This window comes from Barbatula barbatula, assembly GCF_947034865.1.
Source record: "Barbatula barbatula genome assembly, chromosome: 8".
Taxonomy (NCBI): Eukaryota; Metazoa; Chordata; class Actinopteri; order Cypriniformes; family Nemacheilidae; genus Barbatula; species Barbatula barbatula.
Window position 1 is genome coordinate 18,589,660 of NC_136771.1, and position 15,335 is coordinate 18,604,994.

General features: G+C 38.9%; 1 protein-coding gene across 1 annotated transcript in view; it reads left to right on the forward strand.

Moving 5' to 3' along the window:
* Positions 1–3,983: 3,983 nt before the first annotated feature.
* The window catches only part of tll1 (tolloid-like 1), a 36,293-nt gene continuing 24,941 nt past the window's right edge, over positions 3,984–15,335 (forward strand). Inside the window, exons 1-2 of the mRNA XM_079462258.1 lie at positions 3,984–4,220; positions 5,229–5,627. Coding sequence (XP_079318384.1) covers positions 5,450–5,627 — 178 coding nt within the window. The 5' untranslated portion in view covers positions 3,984–4,220; positions 5,229–5,449. The remainder of the gene's footprint in view (positions 4,221–5,228; positions 5,628–15,335) is intronic.

The following is a 15,335-nucleotide window of genomic DNA, read 5'->3' on the forward strand; positions in this document are numbered from 1 at the left end:
CAGCTGTCCAATCTTCCCCTCTCCTCAAAGCCGGAGTGGTTTGGTCCGCATAGCTCTTATCTTATCTGGAGCAGTCCACACCTTGATAGTAAGGTGATGGAGGGGTTACAAGTTGCAGGGGGCTGCACATGAACTTGTGAGTTGCAATAAACACACACACAGACCTTCAGCAACAAAGTAAAAGCAACTATAAGATTATACAGTATATGTAGAAAACATATTCTATTTGTGCATTCAACATATAGAATAGATGCATATTCTAGGGTTTCGTGAGATTCAAGTATTGACAGCTGCTTCAAATATGTTGTGAAACTGTATTTTATATATTTTTTTAATTATGCCCTTACAATTACACCCTGCATTACACATGCACACGCCATATGAAATGCAAATTCCGAATTGGATCATTTTTCATTCAGTCTAATTTCCATTTATAATTATGGTTTGAAATCGGATATTTGAAATAAAAATTTCAATTCGTCTTATCAATTCTTTTGTGCATATTTTCAGAATTTGCCTGTGTTAACTACAGTTTAACTATGATGTAGTTAAACTATGATCATTTAATTGTAATAAATCCGACAAAACATGATGGTTGTGTGCATAAAAATAGTGCTCATAAATGTATATAGATTTTTGCAAACCAGTCAATAAGCAGACTAAATGACTATACAGGTTGATATCTAAATGTTTTACTTCAACTGTGGAATCGAAACTGTGAATCGATAAGAATCAAAATCGATAAGCAGACTCGGAATCAGATTCCGAATCGATACAATTCAAAAGAAACCCAACCCTTTTTATAATAGAAACAACAATTAAACAATACAAACACTATCTTATCATTGAGTGTCTACATCGGTTTTAATGAATGCCAAAAGTATCTAAACATACTCTTGAGTGCTTTTTTGGGATGTTCGCTGCATAAAATGCCAAAATGTATGCAAGTGTGTGTATACGTCTAATACAAGTTATTTACAAAATGTAGAGTTCCCATTTTCATGTTAAGTTCATCCTTCGGTTTAGAGCCTATTCAGTCCCAGCATGCTTGCAGAAATGCCCACACATAGACATGCACACACACCTTCACTCTCTAAAGCTGGTCATAATGCACTTCCACTCTGGAGAGGAAACATATCTCACACGACCAGAGAAACAGACTCAAAGAGACACCAGTTCCTGACACACACATACACTCTTTACTCAAGGAAAATCACGGCATGGTGATTTCCGTGTCAAAGCGGAGCTGAAAGCTCAGCTCCCTTCGGAAATTACTCAACTATGTGCCTTATACAATTTTCTAGATTACATTTTTGTGCAGGTCAATATTTTTTTATCTCTCCTTTTGCAGGTGTTTAGTTTCTTTCAAATGTGTTGCTTTATGCCCTTTATATGATTACATTGCTTTAATTGAGTTCTGTTTCATTGTAACCCTTACCTTAAAGAAACCACATGAAAAGATGTAAAACCTGTTCAGTTCCGAGCATGCAGGGGCTACTGTTTTGGAGCCCCTCGCCAATATGAAAGGTGTCTTAACCAGGCTAGCCAGGGGTATGGATGTAGCATCACGTAAGTGTTATCAGTTATCAGTGTGATCAAATGACATCACATTCACCCATGATCTGTAAGTGTGTTCCCAAATGTGGCTTTCTGAGATAAAGAGAGAGGTATTTGAATGGTTATGTCGTCTAAAGCTGTTCCAAGTACATTTCGAAGGAATGTTTTAAAGGGGCCATTTGACGTGGCTAAAACAAATATTATTGTTTGCTTTAGATGTAATACAACGTGTAAACACGATTTAAGGTTTAAAAACGCATTATTTTCCACATACTGTGCATGTATCTCCTCTTTGCTCCGCTTCTCTGAAATGCACTGATATTTTACAAAGCTCATCCCTCTGAAAAGTGAGGTGTGCTATGATTGGCCAGTTCACTAGTGCGTAGGGATTGGTCGACTACTGTTATGGTTGTGGACAGAACCCAAGTGCAGGCAGACATGTGTCGAACAACAAGACTTTATTTCAAAACAAAGACCCTCGATGGGGAAAACATGAACACAAACAAGACTGAAAACTAAAACTTCCCACAAGGGGGACAAAACAAACAAGGTCTTAAGAATAACAAACTAAGTCCACAAACTTGAGTCAAGGGAACAGGAACACGGGTAATCCAGACAGACGAAGGGTAAATGTGCAAAGTGTGCAAAATGAACCGACAAGAGACAGAGGGAAACTGGGGCTTGATAAAGGGAAACACTAACAAGGACTGATGACACAAGGAGAGGGGTGGCAGGTGACATGGATGAAACACTAAGGGAAAGCTAACAGGAGGATTGCACGAGGCAGGTGAGGGGACTGAAACATTAAGGGAAAGATGGACTAGGGCTGGAGACAAGACTAACACTAATAGACCGCTAACCGGGAAAACAAGGGGGCGGGACTAAAGGACGTGACACCGGAGAGAGAGCATGGCTTCTCAAACCAAAACAATACTCTTTCTCCACACAAAACACATGGGACTGACATGATCCTGCCACAAGACTCGAGAACCAAGACAAGGAGAGGCAGGATCATGACAAATACTGCATGGAAATGTAGGTTCCAAAACTACTGATAGGTGTTATGAGTAATTGACTATAAACAAATAACCATATACATCATACAGAGTTTGTGTGAGATAGAAACAAGCTTGCATTAATAAATACCACGAGTGCTTGAGCCCTTCTTGATCGTCTTTTGGCAGGGCAAACAAAGAGGATTTCTTTTCGCAACGAAACATACATCGTCTCCATAAATCGTTTTAGGAACTGACGTAGATTTGCCGGGGTGTGGTTACACGAGGCGTTTCAGGCAGATCTGGGTGAGCATTCGCTTCTAGATAAAATCTAGATATAAAATTCTAGAAATGCTTGCAATTTTACGTGTCTAATACATGCATGCGCAACTTATAACACACCAAAGACAAAGAAAAACACGTATTTCCGGCGAATCACCCCTTTAAAATACACTTTTCAAAAATGCTATTCATTTCCTTACGTGTAAAACTTTGCTGAGTGCGAACACAATTTAGATCTCTTTCTTTCTCACTCTCTTCCATTGTCTTCAGATCTACCCCCCACAAACTCTCAAAGGCCTATTACAAAATATCCCTGATGGATGTTATAGGATATGTTATTCATTCAGCCTGTGAGAGGCTTAGGATGCTAACAAAATACCAGAGAACCGTCCAGATCTCAGCACATCCCTTACACCAACGGCTCTTCTGTCTCCTCTCGTGGAACACACACTCACCGAGTGTTTAAACAGAGGAAATCCTCTCTTCCCGTTGGCTGAGTGTGTGTTTACTCACAGAAGGACTCCGCTACACTCCAGAACCGGGGTCATACACAGGGTCAAAGGGCACGGTCCCTCACTCCCCACTTACACGTACAGTGTGTTCCTTATGTCTATGTCTTCCTACTCTTCCTACACTCACGCCTGCTCAGATCACATACTCACACAATCACACACACACCGTCCCTTTGCGCGATATGCATGTTTCTGTTCATCTGAGTCTGCATGCCATTTTATTTGCCTATTATTTCCACCACAGTAGACTGTCCTCTGAAATATTTAGAAACACAATCCACAGTGTATCTGTTATATATTTATTATTGTATCCCCGTCCCTGTATCTCGCTTTTGCCTCATCTTTGATTATGTTATTAGGTTCAAAGCAAAATAGCTAATTTTATCTGCTACATTTCGCTGCTGACACGAGACCCCTCTCCTATAAAACACTTCCTTTACAACCTCTCTGACTTTTTGTCACTTGGATCCATAACAGTCATTCGTGCATGTTGTGGTCATTCATTATTTTACCCTGACCACACTGACGGTGTCCGTTAAGAACTTTGGCCGTGCATGAGTTGTGCGTACTGATGAATTGGTGGCGTGACGTCAACACGCAGTTACCTTGCCGGGAGGGAGGGGGGATTAATCTGAGTGTGTGTGTGTGTGTGTGTGTGTGTGTCAGGGGAGAAGCGCGCTAATCTATCTGGAAATGGGCACGTTTGGAATAAACGGTACCAGTCAGCAAGCGCACACCAATATTCCAGTGACTGTAGGAGAGACTTGTATCCAAAGAGAGAGATAGAGAGAGGGGTGGGGGTATGAGAGCAGTACTCAGGATGAGCCTGCGCTTTGAGGCTGTAAAACACTAGACCCTGAGGGCATTATCTGAGGTAAGAGCCGTCTCTCATATTTTTGACGCCACAGTGTTTAATGCAAGTGAAGTAGCGCGCGATATGGTCGAGTCTCCGTGCGCTTGGACGCTCGTCGCGCTCTGGTCTGTCAGTTGTGACCGCATACATCGTACGGATTTGCCGTACACAGACACGCCAAAAACCTGTCCCGAGGTAAACCTGGCCCCGGGATTAGCGCGGGTAAAGTGAAACTCGCTGCTTTGACAGTCACTTAGCAGACACAGAAGTGCAACATAAGTTTATACATTCTGTAAACGACATTAAAGATATGTACTGTAAATATACTCACGAGTCACAAATATGCTCCTATGTTTGCTTTCAAATGTTTCCTTTGGTTCCCCTTTAAAGCAGGCTAAATAAAATAAAAGCGGCTTTAAGTGAACTGGAAACTACATGAGTTCAGATTTGTGTGCGAGAGACAGAGAGGGAGCGAGACAGACTTTATGAGGGGAGTTAAACAGATTTGTTAAATGTCACACCACAGCTGCTTTTACTGTCACCTTGTAATAAAGCAGCTATTGTATTCATAACAGTTTCAGAACACGATCTCACCTACTTGGAACCTGCGTGACATCCTGAAGTTTTGTATAGACAACAGCGAAAACTGTTTTTTCCCGGATTATTGCTCAAATTTTAGTGAAGGTGTGACTTTTACAGCTACCGGCTCGTTTAGGAAGAATAAGTTGTCATTATGAACCACATAGTAGCTCTGTTTCCTGTGTTAAAGGGAACGACATCACGATGACCTGTATCTGGTCTCCTTTATAAAATGTAAATTAAATCTATCTATCTATCTATCTATCTATTTATCTATCATCATCTATCTATCTATCTGAAGGGCGTTTGAACTCCTTTAAGGGGATGGTGTAGCCCCCTATTCAGGTTCATTTAAATATGTTAAACATCCCAATTTAAATGTGCACGGTGCCTCTCCCCCTGCCACAAGTGTCTATGCTTCTTTTATTTAAAGCCTGATTTCCATTGCAGCTCTGGCTTTAGGAAAAGAGTCTCCGCGCAAGGGAAAGGCGAACTGCTTCGTGGAGGTTGAAGCTAATGAATTGTTGGGTATCCAGCTGAGATGCCGCGACGCTGACTGTCCTGCCCCGGCTGTCGAAGCGGACCAGTGGTGACGATGATGTCCACAAAATCCACCACAGCTGGACTCTGACGAGACACTTCGTTCTGATCCGCGCTCATTCAAACTTCAGATGGACTACATTCACTCCACACTGACCAGCAAAATGAATTGGATCACACTTCTGCTGGCCGGCTTGACATTCTGGAGCAAGGTGTCAGTGCACAGCTGCTTCGATTATGATGACAACTATGATTATTACGAAGAGGAGAAAACGGAGTCAATTGACTACAAGGATCCGTGCAAAGCTGGTAAGACACATTTTGTCACATTTATAATTTTGTGTTGAGGTGATCAAGGTAGAAAGCATCTGACAAGCTGACATTGAACAGTTGATACACGTATGCACTTTGTGGGGTGATATTGCTAAACTGTAGTTGTGGTCTTTACGCTGGTAGAGCTCTTTGGTCACGCTCTGGTGCGCGAGCGTAAACGTCGCCTCGTTTCACCCATTCTTCGGAACATAGCAAGACTCCTCCTCCTTCCCTCAAAATGATTGAGCCCGCTTTAACTCGGTTTCTCCCGGGATGATCCCGCGGCTCGCGAGGACACGTGCGCGGCTCTCACACTCGGCCCACCTGTCCGCGCTCAAAGCCGCAAAACTCTTTTATGTAATCACTACATCAATCAATCACCAAATTCATCCGACATCTGGCAAGCAAGATCTATTGTTATTTTAATGAGCATTTGTACTTATTATTATTATGTACGATTTTTCATATGCGACCAAATTATTTAAAATATTTTTTTCACAATTAGATAAATGATAATCTCAAGATGACAGTTCAGCTGGTCCCTAGGTTATACACGACGTTTATGAAATTGAACGACCATATCATGTTTAGCATGTCACATATCAACAGGTTTGTGTAAGTCTGGGATAGTTAAATAAATGTGTTAGAAGTGCTGTGTCTGTACTGTTCTGCAAAACTGTTATATACATTTATGTTGTTCATACGTATGTTTGCATTGACCTTTTGTGTAGTGTATATAGTGTGGTATAGGCGTTATAGGCATTGTTCTGGGGTACTATGGAGAGCTAAACTGACTGTAAAGATTACAGAAGCTATCAAGGGACTTACATACACCGTAGTCCAGTTCAGGAGTGGCATATAGACTGATGTGAGTTTGTGTGTTTGTGTTAAAGGGATACTTCAGCCAAGAAACACAATTTCTGAATTTTGTACTCACCCTCAAGGCTTCCCAACTGAATAAGATTTTCTTCTTGAAGAATAATGCAGTCGGAGTTATAATACCACGTATGCGTTTTCTTCCAAGCGGTAAAATGGGAGTGAATGGGGGGGGGGGACAAGTTTTTGAAGCTCCAAAAAGTGCATCCATCGATCAAAGAACAGCTCAACATGGCTCTGTGGTCTTAACAAAGGTTTTTTTAAGTGAATCGATGCGTTTGTTTAGGATAAATTTTGTTTCTTAACACTGCTTAGGATCACTAGACCCGTGTAATGATTTTTTTCTCTCTTTCTGTCTTACCTTTGATGTGTGTGAAGTAAACTCCATCTAAAGCAGAGTAGATGTTTAAATGCATCGTATGCAGTTACATTCTGTAAAATTGTTCCTCTCTGTCTAACACAGACACACACATAGAGATTCAAATACATAAACTATAATCATAAACTACATAAACATACTCACTATCCACATTCTCGTTTATTTTTTCCTTAGTGTATGTTATTTGGGAACTGTAAATCGGATAATTTGTTTCGTTGTTTTCCATCTCTTAGGAGACACACACACAAGCTCATGCAGTGTGTGCATGTCTGGGTTTATATGTGTAGGAGAAGTAAGACTTTTAATTATAGACTTTCGGTTATAGGGAGGACCACTGTTTTTCCAAACTCTAGACATTTGACAGGCCAGCTGATAGTAGGACTGCAGGGAAAGGGTGGATGACACTTTATAACCTTCAATTACACGCCTAAAAACAAATACGTCTGTTACACAGACTGCTCAGATCTGTCAGATTAACAAATGCATTTTTATGCTATGTACAGCATGTACAATTAATATTAGTAACATGTATGCTGCTTCCTTATAAATACCAATGTACACCCAAGATGACTGAATGCATTACTCATGGTAATATCTTAGATATCTGAATTAAAGTCTAAGTATTACCAGCTGTAATCTTCACCATACGCTTTAGAGGAAAACTATGCATTAAAAGCTCTGTGCATCATACTAGATGAAATGCTGACCATTTAAAAAATGTCCAGGTCATTGAGCGTCTTCGATCCGCTTCTCTCTAATGCTAACGTTTGCCACTCTCTTAGCTGATGAAGCATTTTACCAGCGTGTTCGAAGTTTAGCCTTGCATTTGCATATCAACATTATATATTGACGTTTTAATCTAAATAGCCATGCTAAATAGACACAAGCTGTCAATGGTGGGAGCTACTGTGCTGTTCAGATGAATAGACCCCAATTAGGGCTGGGCTACAAAAAATCTATTTATCTTTTCTTTTATGCAGTCGATTCGATTAAGATTCTCAAAAGCCATGAATCGATTTTTTCTTTCATATTTCTGCAAGCACTGAACATTCATTAACGTGAATGTTATTGCTACTACTATCCACTTTATGTCACCTTGGGAGGGATGTTACAACAGGGAGCGTCTCATTTATTTATAGCTTGATTAAAGGTCAGTCAGTGAAATCTAGCGGCAAGGTTGCGAATTGCAACCAACTGCTCTCTCCACCCCTCCCTTTCGAAACACTACGATGGCTGACAGAACATGGCGAATTACATCCAAGGGGAGCCGCGGTGTATAGAAATAGCTAAGGTAGTTCTAACACTTCATTGTGTAAGCTCTTTATACACATCTGAAGACATAGCTATGTATATTAAATTGCATTTCTATCAATAGATCATCCCAAAAATGACACACTGGACCTTTAATGCAGCTAACATGGTGGATGCGAGTGTGTCGTGGAATTTTACATCACCTTCAAATAAAAGTTCATATGATTGTAGCCTCTCTTTACAGCTAATTTTGTGAAATTGTGTTTGTTATATCTTAAATGTATATATATATAATAACCTGAACCTGTTTGATCAAGGTATGTGACTGTTCTGTTTCAATATAACCGAGTGTATCCAAAAATAAAGTTTAAAATACAGGTTTGTGGCTCTTCGTTTCTTTTCGTAATTAACCAATGTAATCTGATGTTTACTGATTTTTTAAAATATCTATAGAATTTGTATTAAATCTACAGTCATTGACTCGAATCGAATCGAGAGCTTGTGAATCGGATTCAAATTGAAATCAAATCGTAACATCAGAATCGATACCCCGCCCTAACCCCAATGTCATTTCATTGAATGTAGGTATAAATTATGAATTATTTATCGTCTTTGATTCAGTATTTTGTTGGAACGAACCATGTTTTTGAATCACTCGTTGGTCATCTTGTAAGAGTTGCTTAACCTGAAACAGACACACATTTTCTTCTGTCTGTTTAGTGTGCACCACTTTCATGAGTTCCTATTAATGGATTGTTTTGCTTGACATAACAGAAGGCTATTGGGTTCATTAATGAGGTGAATGCATTGTTAGGACCTCTGTTTTTGTTTACAGAAACCGGGCGCTCTATTGGTTTCAATAGGGCACTATGCAGTCATTAGGTGATGTTATCTGTTTCTGTTATCTTAAGACATTGTACACTTAACGATGCTGTTGCCACAGAATAACCAATCTTTTCTGATTATGCTAATTCAGCCCACGCCTCCTTGTTTAGGCAAGAGAAACATAAACAAACCCGAGGGAGTGCTTAGCTCAAGGGCCAAATGCACAGAAAGGAGAGCCTGTGCCCTTTTCTCTCTTTCTGTCAATCACACGCACACACACACACACACACGCACGCACGAACACACACACACACATGCACACGCACACACACAGGCTTTAATAACTAATGGCAGAAGCAAATAACACGATAATGTCCCAGTTAACTGCACAAAGGTCTTTCAAATTACTGTACACTTGAAAATGTTGCTATTGTTAGTGGAGATTGCTAAAATAAGTTTGAGCAAATTGTAAGCATTAAAAAAAGGTAAATTTGTTTATCTTGAAAATCTAATCTCAATGTTTGTGTCAGGGTTCAATTTAGGGCTTTAAATATCATGAAATTACAAACCTTTTTGTGTCTGCATGTGTGTCTGGCGCGCATAGGTGTCAACTTTATTATTTTTGGGTAGTATATAAATATAGGCAAAACCTTAGTAAATCCTTCTAGTGAGACATTGCCTTTTGTACCAAGCTATTCAATATTTATATAAAAAATATAGCCACAATAAATTACAGTTTTGTCTTTAATCAGTATTTCTATATGTTTCCTGCAATATCTTCATTTGGGAAAATAGTTGTCACTACTTCACAAAATGAAACCAAAATGATGAAATCAAACAGAACAATTGTCAGTGTTTTACACAGTGTTGCAGTGATGATCATAAATGATTTATCTGTGCACAACCTTATTCTTTTGAAATGAATTTGAACTTTAATTAAAAATATTAAGCTCCTCTCCCCCTCTCAACAACATGACGTAAGCAACAAAAAAGAGGTAGGACTATTGACTGTCCAATGGCCAGGAATTTAAGCCCTCCACTCCAGACCCAATTTACAACAAACCAATCAAAAAGGGAAGCGCAAAATAAAGCCCCGCTCTACATTTCTTTTATTTCAGAAGCCGTTTCACTCGGATATATGATTCACTTTTTCACAGAAAAGAAGTCTATCGCAACTTCCGTTTCATGGTGACCTTAAACATGTACCTATACATAGTAAATTCAGAAAAGTCAAAATTCAATTCAATTTTATTTATATTGCGCTTTTCACAATTTGCATTTTTCCAAAGCAGCTTTACAGGGGAAAAACTAAAAACACAAAGAAAAGGGTAAAACACAGAACATGAATAGTTTAACTTGTTATAAAAAAGACCTAGTAAATAATATCTAATGTCACCATCTCCTGGTGGTTTATTTGGCATATTTTGCATTAAGTGAACGCTTGGCTGAAAAGATGCGTTTTTAATCTAGATTTAAATTGGGTGAGTGTGTCTGATTCTCAAATAATATCAGGAAGGCTTTTCCAGAGTTTAGGTGCTACGTATGAGAAAGCTGGACCCCCTTTGGTGGATTTAGTTATTCTAGGTGTTTTGAGATCTTATAGAGCGTGATGGGTTGTAGTGTGATAGAAGGTCTTATGTATAAAATAACTTTGGAATGGTGTCTTCATTTCTTCTGTGACTGTTTTTGCTATGAAATATGTAGTATAGTATTTTTTTGTTGTTGTTGTTAGAAGGCAAAAAGTATTCTTTAGGTATTTAATAACTAGACTGTCAATGGAATGTCCCCATTTATACAGTGTGTGTGTGTGTGTGTGTGTGTGCGTGTGTGTGTATAGAGAGAGAGAGAGACTGTCACTCCTTCAGTAGTTTAAGATGAATTGGAGGACAAAGATGAAAAATCTTTGGTTGTAAACGGAACAAATCAAAACTTGAGGGGTTTATTGGCTTAGGTGACACATGCCACAAGACAAACAAGAGCACCAATGAGGACGATTACAACGAACAAATAACAGCTCTACTCTAAAACACACACACAAACATTGGAAACTTTTTGTATCTTCATGGTGACTTTCCATTGATGTATATTTTAGTATAGATTTATACAGATTTTATATTGAACTAATGGTATTATCTTCCACTAAACCTAACCCTCATAGAAATTGTTTCAAATAAGAATAATTGTATATTTTATCAAACAATTTCACTAATAGCAATAGGTTTTACTTTCCGTGGTCCCCATGATGGAGGCTAGACCTGTACACGCACACACGCACGCACCTGTATTTTCCCTTATTTTTTTGCACATATGTAATTCCCATCAAATGGAGATGTCCATCTCTCTGATATTTCCTCATTACCCATACATGTCTCCATTAATAAATTTTTTACTTAGTGTAGTGTTGGATTCTGTGGAGTTGTTGTTGATAGTTTTCTAGATTATAATTGTGTGCTTGTCATATTATCAATGGTATTGCACAGTTTACGTAACGACAAAGATCATCTGTTCCTAGAGCTCACATTTACAAACACACGCACGCACACACTAACGCTTCAACAGCTGGTCAAATTAACTTGCGTGAGGGTCTAATGTTCGGCTGACAGTCTTCAGCACTTTTCTCCAACGGCTGAGTGTTAGCAGTTAAATTACAAAATGACAGTACTCTTTGGCAAATGAGTAAAAATGCTTTATTTTTAAACATAGGAAAAGTATTAGGACAGTCAGTGTGTGGTTGTGTTCTGCTACTGTCAAAAGCTTTACAGTGCTGTGGTTTAACATCTGTCAAACATTTCTGGCATAAGAGAGTTGGAATTGCATAAAAAATATTTTTTTTTATGTTAACATGTTTTTATTGTGTAAATGACCTTTTTTGTTATTTTGGCTCATCTTAAAACAAACCAACTGCAGTTTGATATTAATTGGAATGCAAAATAAAAAAACAGGATTTAAATTTTTTTTTTAAAACAAAGAGATCTCATTTTGGAACCAAACTCTTCATATATACCATAAGCATGTGTGTACCTTCACAGGGGAACATACATTTGTTTGTGTATAATATAATGGTCATCTGTTTACTTATGACCCTGCATGTGTGTATGGACGGTGGCAATTACTCTGTGGTTGGTCATCTTGCTGGTGTTGTTCTTGGGAAAACAGAATGTGAATATTTGGACGTGTGCTTATCTCATGCCATTAGAGTGCACTAAACACATTTCCATCTCTTTGTACACTGATTTCCCTCCCTGCGTGTGTGTGTGACGAGTGTGGAAGCCCACTTCATTCAGGCACTTATCTCTTCCTGGTAGCCTGCATCCTGCCACTTAGCTTGAGAAGAGTCGCTCTCTCTTTCTCTCTCACATACACACACAATCTCATTCATAACCCTTACAAAAGATGGTTTTGCCAAAAAAAGGTGCGCACAGCAAAAGAGAGCCAGTGAGTGAAAAGAAAAACTTTCATTTGTACCGTAGTTTTATTTTTTGTTATGTAAACATGTTTAGGTGGAGTGTGTGGAGAAATGTACTGTATTGTGTCCGAAAATCATTTAGTTTTACTTGAATGTAAAGCAGTTAGTTTAACATCAGCCTGCATGTCTAAACACATTTGTGCGACATTTTAAAGTTTTTAAGAAATCATCGGTTCTCTTTGCATTTGCACATGAGATGAAGAGATGTCCGTACGGTTATGTTTAATACAAAGGTTAGGAGTACTCGGGTCTGACAGTCAGCTTCCGAAAATTCCCCAAAATTCCATCGTCAGCACCACGGGCTGTTTGTTTTGGAGCAGGAAAACATGAGTCAGAGATCTGCACGCTTCCCCAAGAATGCATTTAACTAATTAAACAATTACTGCTTTACACATCCTGATGTGTGAAAAGGTGCTTTGATACACCGACAACGGTTGAAGTAACACACAATTGAGCATTCACAGAGAGAGTGATGATAGTGATATTGCTGTAGTTAAAGCTCACTCTCTCCCTCTGATGGTTATAACCAGGGGCGTCACTAGGCCCTTTTTAGGGGGGCTTCAGCCCCCCTAAACTTCTGCCCAGCCCCCCTAAAAATTATTTGATTAATTAATTTGTGATCGCTTCAGTCCCCTTTAAAAACAAATTTGTAACGGCGGCACGCTGCGTCAATTTTCGGCTCCTCCCCTGATCTGAGTCTGCATGGATTCAGTGCGTTTTTCAATCCGCAGGGGCGCAGAGCTATGACATCTGCATCGGTGCAGTTCTTGTAATTGCAGTTTACATAATGTTACTGGACCAATACACGGTTCGGTTTCTCATCCAATACCAGTACGTCTTCGCTACAGTGTGGTAGTTGTTTTTTCTTCCAACAAAAATGAAGCGATTAACACCTATTGTATTAAGTGATAATGAATAATTAGTGTATCATGATACATTAGAGTAAGAGTAGAGTAAAGGGATTTGTGTTTTATTTAAAGTAATTGATTTATAGAAGTGGCAAATTGATAATTCATGTTGTTATTTTTAATAAATAGAAATAAATATAGAACAGATTAAACATATTTCCAATAGACAATTACATTAATACATGTTTTGTCTATATTCTTATACATACACTTATCGAATACAATGAAATAGTGGATAGCAATAAGGTTAGTAGTATACAAACCTACCCTAATAGTCAAATATTTTTTTTTAATCATACCCTTATTGGGGGCTGAGCCCCCCTAAAATGAAAATCCTAGAATCGCCCCTGGTTATAACTCAGTCATATCTCTCCTGAGCTGTTTGCTTTGCCGGTATCATCATTGGCCCCTACCAAAATGCAAAGTATCTTAACAACATGTTTGTTTTACAGTACGTGTTAGATAAACCATCGAACCATTTTCATTTGAAAGGTTAACATATGCATACATGAACAACAAACTGATCAGAAATTATACATAATTTTAAGTACAAACAACTGTTTCGTCAATTAGCCCTGAACTCTTTCCTGCTAGTCTCATGTATGGAAAAGCCCAGTAAATATATGCTGCCTGAAAAACACTCCAGGATGACACAAGACGTCAGTTATCGACATCATCAGGATGCTAATGTGACAAAAAGCAGTTATTGGAATTTTGTTTAGATGTATGTGTTGAATGTGCCAGTCCTGGGTCTTCCTGTGATCAAGCTCGCAGGAATGCTTGCTGGGCTGTCACCCAGAATGATTTGCGTCATGTTTCATGTCACTGACAAACCGAAACACCCCTCTCATCCCTCAGGTCCCATGATAGTCATTCATCAGACTCAGCTGTGTGTTTTTCTGAGTTTTATGAGCAAGGGATTCTTGGTATTGGTCTGACATCACTGTAATGAAGCGTCAACATATGGTCAAAGTTGCAAAGCCTGTAGCGTGTGTGTTTTTCAAAGCAAGTGTTCATAATGGCCTCCCTCCAAGATTCTCTACAACATCTGTTGTGTACATGGAATCAGTCTGTTAATGAAACTAAAATAATTCAGAAGATAAAATAAGTGATCAGAAGCCGGTCTCCATTGAAGCATAACGTTCAGTCTTAAACTGTCTAAAATCTAGTGCACTTTCACATGCCACATACAGTATACAGCTCATACTGTATATAACTCACAATAATGTTAAGCTTTTATTCTAATACGCATAAATATACATAGCACATAGAAATACTGTAATAGGCAACATAGTACAAAATAGAGCTGGCTTGTCGCATTGTGTTCTGGGATTGCCTTCATTGTGAACTATGCACAATTACGACTACAAAGTAACATTAGGTGAGATTTCTTTTGTAAAAATTCATTTCTATTAACAATTATTCAATTAGTTTCATTTGTTCATTGGCAACATTTAAATCATGAAAGGAGGCAATGGAGATGACTTGAACCTTTCAGGGATAACCTCATCTTGACCTGCAGTATTTCCACAAACATAATCTCTTATTTTAATACACAACCATGCAGATGGTTATCACCGCACCCAGATTAAAACACACCTCCCGCTGTGCAACTGTGTCCTTGCAACTGAGATTAACATTTCATATTAACCAAAACCCTGCAGATGTCACAGTCTGAAACTCTTTGTTCCATGACAGCAGTCATGTTTTATTGAACGTGCCATTTGATGTTATAAAGCTATGAAACAAAAAGTTGCCAGCTCACAATCTCTAGACTGGTGTTACTGTGATGGTCACATATTCGTTGTAACCAGCTTCATTCCCTTCTTACAGTAATCAATTCTTAAGGACAGCCTCTGTTCTGTGTTTATCGATCATCCCGGCTGAAGTTATTGACTGGTGTTAAATTAAGATGTGCTGTCAGTGGCCCACTGATGTGAGGGGAATATGCGATTGCTGTGGCCATGCTAGACTTCATTGCCAGACTTCCTGAATCAATG